The sequence below is a fragment of the Erigeron canadensis genome, chromosome 2 (assembly GCF_010389155.1).
Source record: "Erigeron canadensis isolate Cc75 chromosome 2, C_canadensis_v1, whole genome shotgun sequence".
Lineage (NCBI taxonomy): Eukaryota > Viridiplantae > Streptophyta > Magnoliopsida > Asterales > Asteraceae > Erigeron > Erigeron canadensis.
The window spans coordinates 7,482,215-7,494,983 of record NC_057762.1 but is presented as its reverse complement, the minus strand read 5'-3'; the positions used below and the strand labels follow the sequence as shown (position 1 = coordinate 7,494,983).

At 32.6% G+C, this 12,769-nt stretch overlaps 2 protein-coding genes across 2 annotated transcripts; both read left to right on the top strand.

The window, feature by feature from the left end:
• Window positions 1-207: 207 nt before the first annotated feature.
• Window positions 208-3,983, top strand: LOC122588662 (cystinosin homolog). The gene is made up of 8 exons (XM_043760819.1): window positions 208-496; window positions 1,028-1,160; window positions 1,611-1,700; window positions 1,853-1,977; window positions 2,485-2,527; window positions 3,052-3,169; window positions 3,260-3,309; window positions 3,746-3,983. Exons 1-8 carry the CDS (start codon window positions 369-371, stop codon window positions 3,875-3,877), a joined length of 819 nt encoding a protein of 272 aa, XP_043616754.1. The 5' UTR covers window positions 208-368; the 3' UTR covers window positions 3,878-3,983.
• A 7,788-nt stretch (window positions 3,984-11,771) lies between these two features.
• LOC122590174 lies at window positions 11,772-12,760 on the top strand. The gene has a single exon (XM_043762507.1). It carries the CDS (start codon window positions 11,925-11,927, stop codon window positions 12,582-12,584), a length of 660 nt encoding a protein of 219 aa, XP_043618442.1. The 5' UTR covers window positions 11,772-11,924; the 3' UTR covers window positions 12,585-12,760.
• The last annotated feature ends 9 nt before the right edge of the window (window positions 12,761-12,769 follow it).

Genomic DNA, 12,769 nt, shown 5'->3' with positions numbered 1-12,769 from the left:
GTTTTGGTTATTTCCAACGCCTTTCTTTGTCCCCTTTAGTAAAAGAAACATGACTACATTCATTCATTAACTCATTTCTCGTTTTTTAAGCTCCCTTTTGACTTTCTGTTATGTTCTGTTCTTATCTCCAATACTTTTGCTTTGTAAACACGTACATAACATTTGAAAGCATGACCCAGACATCTGACGTGTCCTCACATAAATGGTCATAACCACCACCGCACTTTTAAATTCTTTTTTTTTCTCCGAGTGGAAAGAAAACTTTAAAAAAAGAAAAAGGAGTATATTCCTTCCCGGGCGGGCTTAATTTCCACCGATCAAAGTGAGTGATATTCATTTCAAGGAAGGAAGGAAGCAGAGCCATAATAATGGAAGGATCATCAGGATGGAATTCGAGGGAGATGGAAGTATTATCGAGTGTGTTTGGATGGGTTGCTTTTTGTTCTTGGTCTATTAGTTTCTACCCTCAAGTCTTCTTGAATTTCAAAAGAAAAAGGTAACTTACGTTACATTTTGTTTTACCGCGTATAAAACACAAAGCGTTAGTTTCTTGGTTTTGACGGATCAATGTGACGTTAAACACTTAAATAATGATAATTACAAAACACACATTTCATTTTATGGATGGACTTTTAATGCTATCAAAATGGAAATTTTGAATGTTCTCACCTTGTACTTTTTTTTTGGTAAGTTGGAAGTATTTGATTGAATATATATATATATATATATAGAAAAAGGAATATAAGGCTGTCCGACACCTACTCTTGTGTAACCCCTCACATACTAATATTTTATTATGTTTTGTTTAATGAATAAATGTCTGGGCCTCATGATTTTTATGGTTTAAAAAATTAATATGTGAGTGTCCGGCATCTAAGCTTAGTTACATAACAACCTTACATTCAATTGGATGATGAAGTAGTAGTAGTAGTAGTGGTGGTGGTGGTGTTGGTGGTGGTGGTGGTGGTGGTGATAGGCCCCATACTTTTTATGTATTTAATGTGCTGAATTTGCATCTGGATTGTAGTGTGGTAGGATTGAATTTCGATTTCGTGGTGCTGAATCTCACAAAGCATACGTCTTATCTCATATACAACGCTTCTGTATACTTTAGCTCCTCTGTTCAACGACAGTATCATGAGAAATATGGCTTCAATGAGGTTATCTTCAAGGACTTTTGAATCTCAGTTCGTGCATATGTTTATAATTTCGTTAAATCACGTTGGCCAAGGGACAGGCTTGGTGGGGCAGAGTCGAGTGGATATGGGGCTTGTTTTATGTACTAATAACATCCCAGATTCCATGTGTTTTATGCTACAAACTCTATAATGTAAAAATGAAACGTCTTGCAGATTGACGTAAGTTAAAGTTAAAGCCCAAACAATCAAACTTCGACCTATTAGTTAGGCCCAAACATTCTGCAATGTTGCTCCTCGATGTTCAAATGTAGTTTAACGTGTGTGTCCCACACATTTATCATGTTTCCGTTGTTTTCTAAACGTACATCTTGGCCAAGTCTTTGATATGCTCTGTATCATTACCAGCGATCTTGTAATGTCAATTCACATGAGTTTTGTTGTTCATGTATTTTCGCCTACTTGCATATGCAGATGATACCTGTGGCAGCAAATGATGTTGCTTTCTCCATTCACGCAGTTGTGCTTACTGCGATAACCTTATTCCAAATATTCATCTATGAAGTAAGTTTCATTAGTTTTTTTAAAAGATATATTGTTTTGATTTGAAGGCTTAATAAATACTCAAGATGGTTTCTTCGACTATTGCATTAGCATATATTCAGATATCTTGTAACCAACCTATACCATGTTGATTGTTATTATCTTTTTTGCAGCGTGGAAGTCAAAAGGTCTCGAAGACTAGTATTTCAATAGTTTCAGTAGCCTGGTTAACTGTTATCGTCTGTATGTTCATAGCTCTACCTAATCATTCATGGCTGTGGTTGGTCACATGCTTTAGGTAAGATCCATTTTTTATTGTAGTCCGTACAGTTCCACATTTGTTCATACTTGATTACCACAATATATCCTAAGTTACCACCATCTAGCCTAAGGGAACAAAGTTTAATGTCTATGTACACCATGTAGCTCTGGTTGCTGAACTATCTCAGTTGTGGAAATTTGTGACCACCAAATACATAATCCTTTGCGTAGAACACTACTAGTAATATTTTACACGTTCGAGCAAAATTATAATTTCAAAAGAAGACTAACATACTGGATACTTAGATAACATGGCATTTGATTTGTGAAACTCCCTGATTTTCCCCAATTTGGTTAGAATTACAGGCCCCAATCAAAGTAATTCTGTTGGAGTTTCATTGTAAACCGCATTGGCACACATCCACTATCATCAAACGTATTTTTTGCTGGAATCTCAAGTCATGTTTCTTGAATGTATAGTAGTTGTCACTCATCCCTTTGCAAATATGACACAAGTCTTAATTATTCAACTTGTCTATTGCAGCACATTACAGGTTGTCATGACTGTGATCAAGTACATACCTCAAGTAAGGAGTAAACTTTCTTGTTATTACTTTGGTATCTAGTTTTTCGATCCTTTTCATGACAAGAAAGATGAATTTAAATGTATTGCTTGGCATAAAGTTGATTGGTTTATAAATCATGGAAGAACCTTTTTCTAGCATAATAAGTATAGGTAGCACTTTCAACCGACTTCAACATGGGTATTCAGGTTGTATTTTACCTCTTAACAAGATCAAATTGATTAACCTGTATAAAAGTTCTTTGGAAATGGAACTAGTCACATGGGTTGATAGTGACCCAAAGTGTACTCAAATACTTAATACCTCTTTAATCACTTGATTTAAAACAATCAGTAATAGTCTAATCATAGAGTTTGCATAATCATAATTAAAACAGTAACTGTGTTTGGAAAATAAGCATACCTACCTGACCTGCTTGAATCGTACTATATTTTACCCATTTTGAGCCATTGCCCAACCCATCTTACCTGGATTTTTTGCCACATCTAATTACTGAGGTCTCAAGCAAGTAATTTGTAATTATTCAGGCAGTTATGAACTTCCAAAGGAAGAGCACAGTTGGATTTAGCATTGGCAATATACTGCTTGATCTACTTGGAGGCTTAGCAAATTACGGGCAAATGGCCGTCCAATCTATTGATCAACGTATGTCTTCTTTTTATGCTAATTCACCTTCAAAAGATGGTGGTACTACCTAACATCTTACATATGCTTCATTTTACTTGCATTTCTCAGATTCATGGGTGAACTTCTATGGAAATATTGGCAAAACATTGCTCTCATTGGTATGTGATTATCTGTTTCCCAAATTAGTCTCAACAACACTGGTAAAGATGTAAAATTCAACAAATTTTCCTAAAAGTAGGCCGGTTTTGGGTATGCTTTCAACCAATGGATGAAGTGACTGAAGTTGAAAACTTAACCAAAAATTAAACGGGTCAACCGAGTCGAATGAGTCAAAAGGAGTCAAAGCCACCCAAAGTGTATTACATACTTGCAACATCCTATTTTTATTAAAGAACATCCCACTTTTATTGAGGAATATTACATGTCAAGTTACCCAAAAAAATATCATCGTTAGCATATCTATTTTTATTAAAGAATATTACATGTCAAGCAATTACCCAACACGTCTAACCCATCTCTTTTGATGCTTCAGAAATGTGAAATATGCCTACTCATTTGATAATTTCACAATTGTGCTATCCTGTGCTTACTCAGGTATCTGTCTTCTTTGATCTCCTGTTCATCTTGCAACATTATGTTTGCTACCCTGCCACAAAGACCGTCAAATCTTTGAGTCCAGACTTGGCAAGTCAGGAGCCACTTGTTACATCTTCAGAAGACGTATAAAGTCTTGTTTCATGTTTGCTAAAACTTGCAGCATTCTCCGGATATTGATTAAATCCCCAACTAACATTTCTGTTTACTGAAATTTACATATCCAATTCTGTGCATATATCCAATGGTTACTACTAAGTACTAACCTACATGCCCATCATTCTTTGTTCAAATATTTTAGGGTTCAGATATAAGTTCTTTGTAACAAGATCGTTAAAAAATTCTACTGCCCTAGAGTCAGATCCATTGATCCGGAACTGAGAGAAGAGCAGTATACTAATTTTGTAGAGCAAGTAAAGTTAAGTTACCATAATACCATGGATAAAAGTTAAACTTAAATGATCAATGTCTTTTGATATCCAGATGCATTAGCGGCTGAAGTGATGCCCTTCTTTTTATCGTTGATAGATTAAGTAAGCATTCTTCATTATCGATCCTGATATAATAACCCAGTCGATGGATAGCTCTATCATATGTAACCATAAATAGATGGCATTAGCGTTCTTCCTTGTCCAAAGTGAATCGAGTCTGAAAATTGCAACCAACACTTTCCATGCACGGAAACTTCATAGACCAAAGTTAACAACAGCAATACATTGTTAAGATGATTTGCCACCTAAATGTTTTCTTTTATTTTACGATATACAAAAGTACAAAACCATAAAATAGATAACTAACATATAGGTTGTTATCCTGGCCAACAGCAGAGTTGACCAGCATTTCACTGTCTTTGGCCCAAGAGGGATTCAAAAGGATTGTGGAATATGCATTTGTCACTGGTTGTGCATTGGTCAGATCAAATCGACAGACCCTGAAAATGAATGGACCAAGTAGTCGATCGTTTGGGACATCAGCATGGGTCTGGCTTATCTGACTTATAGTCACAATACTAGTGACTATAATTATTATTCTTAAAACTTCTGACTCTGTTTATTTTTATGTTTAAGGTAATCATTATCGTGATTCACGATGATGATGATTATAAGTTATGAAGTTGCGCTATCATTGTTTACGACACAAGTAGTGATGTTACGGTTTGTTAATCAGTCAACAAGATTAGGGTGGCATTTGCATTTCTAAATGTATTGTAGGTTTTGAGTTGTTTTCTTTTTTATGACCTATCACTGGTAATCTCCATTAAACCCGATTAAAACCAGTTTCTCCATTAAACACAAAATAGCCATAATTTTATTCCAATTTTTGGTGTAGTCGATTATATACTCATATATGTATAAATATTTGGATTTGATTAGATAGTATGTGTAATATTTCAATGTTCTTTTGGTGTTTAGAACTTGTATTCTAGTTAGATTATTCGTATTTGTTATTGTCTTTTAGTGAATTGTAATTGTTTGTCCTTTAAATTTGGTGTTTTTTTTTCTTAATTTATAGCCTTCTTATAAACAAAAAGAAAATGAAATGGTTGAACCAAAACTGATCACCTAACCGAGTCAACCAAAAAATCAGGGTTTTAAAACATTGGTTGTTGCCCATCTAGCCTAGATGCCTGATAAAAGCCTTGAAGGTTCAACTTGGTTTGTAAATTGTAAAATGTACCGAGTATATCTCGGCTTCTATTGGTCTTGAGAATATTGTGTTATGTAGTTTTATAAAAAGAAAGTTTGAAAAGTCAATATCAATTTATCTGTTTAATTAAAACAAACACTTTCAGTAACATTAAGTCATTTTGTAATAACATATGACAATTTTCCATCACTAGTACTAATATCATTTAATCTTCCTCTATAATAAAAGAGGATCCCAAAATAAGTATTCTTTATAAACTACCACATGGCAGCTGACCCCTTTATTTCCAAAATTCCTTTTTATTTAATTTCCAAACTCCATGTTATCAAATAATATAACACTAGTATTATAACCCGCGCGATGCGGCGGACGGTAGGTAGATATACGCTTTCGTATACTGCTTCAGTGATGAATTGGTTAAGAAACTTTTGTGAAGTTAATAAGTCAAAGTTGAACACAATTACCTGGAAAAAATTTACTACCATGTCAATGCCTTTAAGCTACAATATCTTTACATGGTGAAGTAACTCAACAGAGTAGAATTTGTAGTGGAGAGACTATTTACACATTATGCCCATGAATTTCAGGGTGTACATTGATGGAACGGGTAAACTTGCATATGTAGAATTACACATAAGTGACAAACTGAATATCTGGAGTATGTTGAGTTACAATAGTTACGTACTTGTACGTACTTGCGACTTGCGACCTAATATGCTAGTGATTTAATAAACGTGTATGAGCCTTTCAACTGAGTAAACCTTCATTCAACTATTGCATATTTAAGTTGAAGCATTTTCTCTCTTACGATCTGCAACAAATTGCAACAAAAATGACAGTCACAATGTATCTATAGTAATAAGATCGGAAGTCAGAAACCTTATAGCAACATGATGACCGGAACTCACCTTGCGAACATCAGCAAGTCTTTTTTGGGCATATTAACATCAACAAAACACACCAATCAATTGTAAAATCTGCTGTGTTTATAGTTTGGGCATGAAATGTTGTAGATACACCCATATCCAAGTTACAAAATGTCTCATAACACTATCTTAAGACGTGAGCTTTTGCCTTTGTAAACTAAGCATTTAAGATTTTGAGCATACAATTCAACATTTAAGTGTACTTCTAAGGCTTCGTAGATTTGTTTGAGAAACCGTAAATGATGTTGTCTTAAGATCATGAATAACGTAAAATCTATTAGCACTGGTCTAAACCCAAAACATCAAACAAAACCCATATCTGAACTTTAAAAAAAACATGTTCCTCTTTTTAATCACAAATCTAACAAAAGAAAAGCACAATCAAAATGATAAGTAACACAGGCCTACCACAAATACTAAAACATAAACCGAATTTTTAATTTAAAAACAAAATTAAACTGATAATAAAATATATATATATACACAGACGACATATTAAATCCATATACACATTAAAATCAAAAAATTAAAATACAACTATGAAAACCCATTTGAAGCATCATTTTTATTTTAATAATCATCAATTTTAACAACTCAACAGGGAGCCCTCAGATAATTAGCAGTTTTCATATAGGCATTTCATCGAGCACCTTGTACCATATGCATGAAGTGTCGTAAAAACCAAGTTGGTTTTTAGTATATAGGTAAATATGCTTCTTAATTTAGGGTTGCTAATTGGTAATCAAATTCACTTTCACCTTTCTTAATCTACCTTTTCTAATGAAGATTAAATTTTTATTTCTATGATAAAACTCTTGTGAAGAGAAAATTAAACTTGCAAGCTTCTTCATCATCATCCATGGATATATTATCTCACGCATACAACTTCAATCTATTTTCTTTGGATACATCAAGAGTTTTATTTACAAGTTTTTTTCACATCAAGACTCTGAAACAATTAAACTTCATATGGATATCCCTAATTTTAATTTAAGGTTTTTTTTTTCTTTTTTGCATTTAGGTTTTATTTTTGGGAAAAAAATTGATTTGTTTAAATTGTAAACCGATTAACAAATATATTTGATGTTTAAACCATTTCAATTATCTTTCATATTTCAATTTAGATTTTTTTTTTAAATTTCTTGTATGTATTTAGTTTTATAAAATATGGAAGAAAAAAATTTGGTTTGTTCGTGATTAGCATCACTCACTATTGTAGGCTAATTAGATCATTACTTCATAAACTTGAGGGAAGTTTCTGAAAAGTACAAGTATGGAAGCACATCAAAAGATAGCTTTTAATATATGAGTAAAGTTGACTCTCTCATAAAATTGACATGTCAATATACTTGACTCATGTTAACGAGATGTATTTGTATAGATGGAAAATTGGAAGTGGTGAGAAGCAACTTACAAGAGCTAAACAGTAGGAATGTATCATTGGTTATGAATTTCTTATAAGTTTTAAACACATAATTAAGTATGTTATTAGGACATATACTAAAGCTTTACATAAATTAACCATGTAAAGAGGTATTTTGTACCATCATTTAAACAATTTAAGTTACATATAATACCTTCACTATAGATGTATAGTGGTACTTTTAAAATTAATGGCAGAAGTAGTGATGGGTGATACTATAACATAGATAATCCTATTAATATGTATGTGTATATATTGAATTCAATGCTAATATCTGTATTTTACAAAAGAGTTTCCTTTTGTTTTTATCATCAACATGAATACTTTATAGAATTATAGCTTATTAAATGTTTTCTTTTTATTTAGCAAGATTGCTAGTTTGCTACCAAAAATAGAGTTATTTTTATACAACCGTCACTTTTTTGATTCACTAATAATAATGGACATGACCATCTTCCTAATTGAAGTTTTGATATGCAATAGAAAAACTTATTCATATGGCTACATAATCTTACGCCATTGATATCTTGAATTTAACTATTGCCTTTGGCTATTTGCATGAAGATATATCGACACACAGATTAAACCTTCTTAGTAGTGTAATAACGATCTGAGACAACGATGATTTACAATGCCATAGGCTGAAATTGACAATATACAGGCTTACTCTTTAGTACCAAATATCAATTAGAGAGACTAATTAATTACGAGCAAAACCTCTTTGATATTTCATCGTTTTAGTACATTATATACAATATTATTGTTGTCATATTTAGTCTTTTAGACAAACTACGAGGGGCTATTTTTGAAGCAATGATCTAATGATTAGTGAGAGTAACTATTGTATCTTCATTACATTTGAATTGAATAAATGTTGCAGTTGGTTAAATAAACACAGTTACAATTTTTAAGTTATTAGCATGGGCTAATGATTAGTGAGAGTAACTATTGATTACCGAATGGACCAATCCGAGTATGAAAATGTGGGACATAAAAATTGTACGAGTAATTTGTTTAAGTGTATTCAAATATAAAATTTTTATTTATATTTTGCTACTTATACCCGGGTAGTCACCCGGGTTGATTAGCTAGCTCGTACATATTTTTACATGATTATTTGATAATTAGCATTATTAATTTGTACACATTCTAAGTGAAATTTGAGATCTAGAATAATGCCTTATTGTTTTCATACCAACAAGGAATTAGCCTAGTAGTAAGACAAACACTTGATGACCTTAAGTTCTCAGGTTCAATCCCCGCTGGGAATAAAAAAAATTCTTTTAAGGTACCCGTTACAAATAAAGCCTAGACCCCATATGTGAAGTTTAAATACGCGGGTTCGATCCTTCAGGGTGCCCAGATCATGTGGGATTAGGATGGAAGTATTTTACCGGCATCATATGACTCATACGTGGTGGGTCGATGGGTATCCAATTGTAGTACCGGGGTTAGGGTTCCCCCCATTACCCTATTCATGCTAAAAAGAAAATACAAATTTGGTGAGGGAACTTTAGCAAGATATACCCATTTACCCACTAAGATTCGGAGAGCAAATCCTTTATGACATAACCAGGATTCAATGTTGAGGTGGGCGCACCAAAAGTTAGGGTTTTAGCCAGTTATTCTTTCTACCTTTGAAAAAAAATAGAAAACCAACTAAAATGAGAAACACACTGCTTATCTATATCTACGAGAAAAAGTACCCGCGCGTTGCGGCGGTGAGATGGTGGGGTGATAGGTCACAGGAAGTGATAAGTCATAGAGTATGATAGCCAAATGTTTTAGCCGTACAGGCTCCACCCTCGGATTTAAAAATTCGTCGAAAGTATATCAAATGACATCTCTAATGAAAGAGCATGCAATTTTAAGAACACCTATAAAATTTTTATAATTTATTGATATAAGGTATTTGAGATGAAAGATTTGAATGAATATGAGGAATAAAATGATTTATAGAGGAGAGAGAAAAAAATAAGTGTTTGAGATTTGAAGGGAAAAAAAATGAGTGGTTGAAATTTAAGGGTATTATAGTCTTATATGTATATTAGGTAGAGATGTTTAAACTAGTGAATAAAAAAGAGAGGTATATTAGATAATTCAAATCATCTTTTGAGAATCTGAGAAAAGGTGCTCCTTATTATAGATATAGACATCTATATTATATTATAAAGCAAATTTACTTTTAATTTTCCAACATTGAACTTAAAATTTCAATATTGATTTTAAGTTTTAACAATGTACACATTCTATTTCATGATATACCATATATCATAGCCACATTATATCAATAACTTCTACTACTCACGAGCATCACCACCACCACCACCAATCTCCGCCGCCACCACCGCTCGCCGCCAATACCACCCGTTACTACCACCGCCGCCGCCATTACATTACCGCCACCGCGGCCACCTTCATCCCCTCGAGAAGTACCGTTGAGAGGAATATCTTTGGCCCCTTTTCATTCTCTACAGGGTTCGCCACAACGCACGGGTACTATTTTCATAGTGTACAAATGAAGAATCTAGGTCCATATATGGTTGTGGCAAAGTTAAAGATTGGCGTCTAACAATCTAACAATGGACTTACAATTTATTTAAATATTTATATATGTTACATTACATCGTATGCTTACTTGGGGCTAAATAGTAAATACCAACATAAAAGGTTAAAAGAATATAATTATTATTTCTTCTCTATTCCCCCAATTAAATAGAGCATCTTCTATTATAATAAAGTACAGTTGCTTTAACAATTTATTAACCAATTACATCTTTTAATTTCACAAAACTTTTAATTTTGACTTTCTTTGACTATTTATTATATAAATATCTATAAATCTAAATATAAATGTCGACCATTTACTTTAAGATAAATGTCCACCATATAGCTTTAGATAATTATTACTTACCATCTACCTTAAGATTAACTATAAAATAATATTATAAATATAAATATCTAATTTAATGAATATATTTAATTTAATATTAATCAACAAATCTCTATTCCAATCCCAAAAGCCTAAACACAATACAACATCTCTATCCCATTCTAATCACAATCACAATTTGATACTAGCACAAAGGATCACAACTCCAGACGATCAAGAACCAGAGGTACAAAGCATGATATACAACAAACTGAACAAACGATTACTTGAAACTTAAATCCAAACCAATATTAATTCATTATATTAATCAATCAAAAAGGTACAACTTTTCCCTTTTTATCTATTAGTTATATTTATTAATTAATGTTTATGTTTATAGTTACAATTGTCAATCAAATAAGAGTCCTAATTTTTTTCAAACGATATGAAAATAATCCTAATTGTTATCAAATTATATGAAAATTAGTATATAAATTTCATATTAGGCTGCATGATACCATACATGCATAATACCATACGTACAAATTCAACCAAACCATCAAATTCACTCAATTGTACATTGTAGTATCTCGAGTTAAGTCCAAAAAAAGGGCTTCAAGGTGTTGATATTCGACAAAGATGGGAAGACTTACAACACTACAACAAATGTCGTGTATAAAGAAGTTTTGCAAAAGATGAAAGAGAATTGAATATATCATTTTAATGTTCATTTATTACATTATTTTACTTTTTATTTCATAATAATATTCTTAACATTTAAATTTAACAGTTCGTTTGAAGTATTATTTCAACTTTGGAATTATAAATTTTTATAACTTAAATGTATGAAGACCTAATACTGATATGTCAGAAGCCTTGTGTTCAGTGTCGGACACGTATCTAAAATCTAGTATAGATTGGAAAGATGATAATACAAGCACATATCTTAATTAATTTATCACATTTATGCATTGTTTACTTGTACAGTTTATTCTAATGCTTATATAATATTTATTAAATACATGGATCTCGATCCTAGCAAAATAAGTGTAGCCGAAAAGAAAATTGTCATAGACTTTTAACTAAATAAAGTATATAGAATTAAAGAGGCTATATCGTCATACGCACAATTTGACCCAAAAACACATGCTTGCGTATTAGCTTAACATATCGTCTTCAAGACTCTAACCTCTTTCATCCTTCTTCTATAATAGCTTTAAGTACCTTATTAATTCCTTTTCTTACCCAACATTATCACCATTTCTATACACAAAAACATTTCTCAAACACCCAAAAAAAAAAAAAGTTATAATGAAAAGAGAGGGACGTCAGCATGGTGTTGTTAGTTGCTACCAAATCTTTCCAAATTTATCATCTCAACAAAGATATGCAAAGATGGTGGATTCTGCATCAACCATGGGCTTGTTTGCCAAAGTTCCAACTAAGCCTACAAACCAATCTAAATTCACAGGCAAATGTCAAAAGCCGAGGTGCAACCGTTGTCGTGTTCACCCGGTTTGTAAGTCCAAAGACAAGGCTAAAGGAACCATGAAGTATAGAGCCATACATGTCGAAAATGAGTTGGGTAAATATTCTTTTGGGACATCGGCTACTGGGGTTTTGGCTTATTTGGTTGATGATGATGGTGGTTATGGCAATGATCATGATTACGATTATGATTATGATTATGATTACCAGGATAGAGTAGAAGAAAACTATGAGTATGATCATACTTATGATTATGAATATACTCGTGATCATGATCTTGATCATCGTGTTGGATTCGAGATAGAGATAGATGATGGTTCACTTGAGGCAGATGCAGATGTGAATGATGCTGAATCTGATGATAGTGAAACCGATGATGACGATGCCATGAGCTTTTGTGATGTGGGATTATGTTGGGGACATGAAGAAGGGGAGGAGTATGGAGATGATGGATGGTACTTGGTGGGTGGTCAAATGCAGTAAATAATTCCAATTCTTTTGATCAAAGTCAATCAGAAAGATCACAATCTATTCTAACTGTTCATGATGATTCTGGGTTTGATCTAAATTGTTGTTAATACTTGTTAATTATGTATCGTATTGACTATTGATTGCTTATTGTGTATTATTAAAATTAAATAATTATTTAAATAAAAGTTTGCTCAATG

Bases quoted from the DNA above. Each gene is read 5' to 3' on its own strand.
- LOC122588662 (XM_043760819.1), top strand. From the start codon at position 369: ATGGAAGGATCATCAGGATGGAATTCGAGGGAGATGGAAGTATTATCG. The intron at 1,701-1,852 runs GTAAGTTTCATT...TCTTTTTTGCAG, and splicing joins TCCAAATATTCATCTATGAA to CGTGGAAGTCAAAAGGTCTC. The intron at 2,528-3,051 runs GTAAGGAGTAAA...GTAATTATTCAG, and splicing joins TGATCAAGTACATACCTCAA to GCAGTTATGAACTTCCAAAG.
- LOC122590174 (XM_043762507.1), top strand. From the start codon at position 11,925: ATGAAAAGAGAGGGACGTCAGCATGGTGTTGTTAGTTGCTACCAAATC.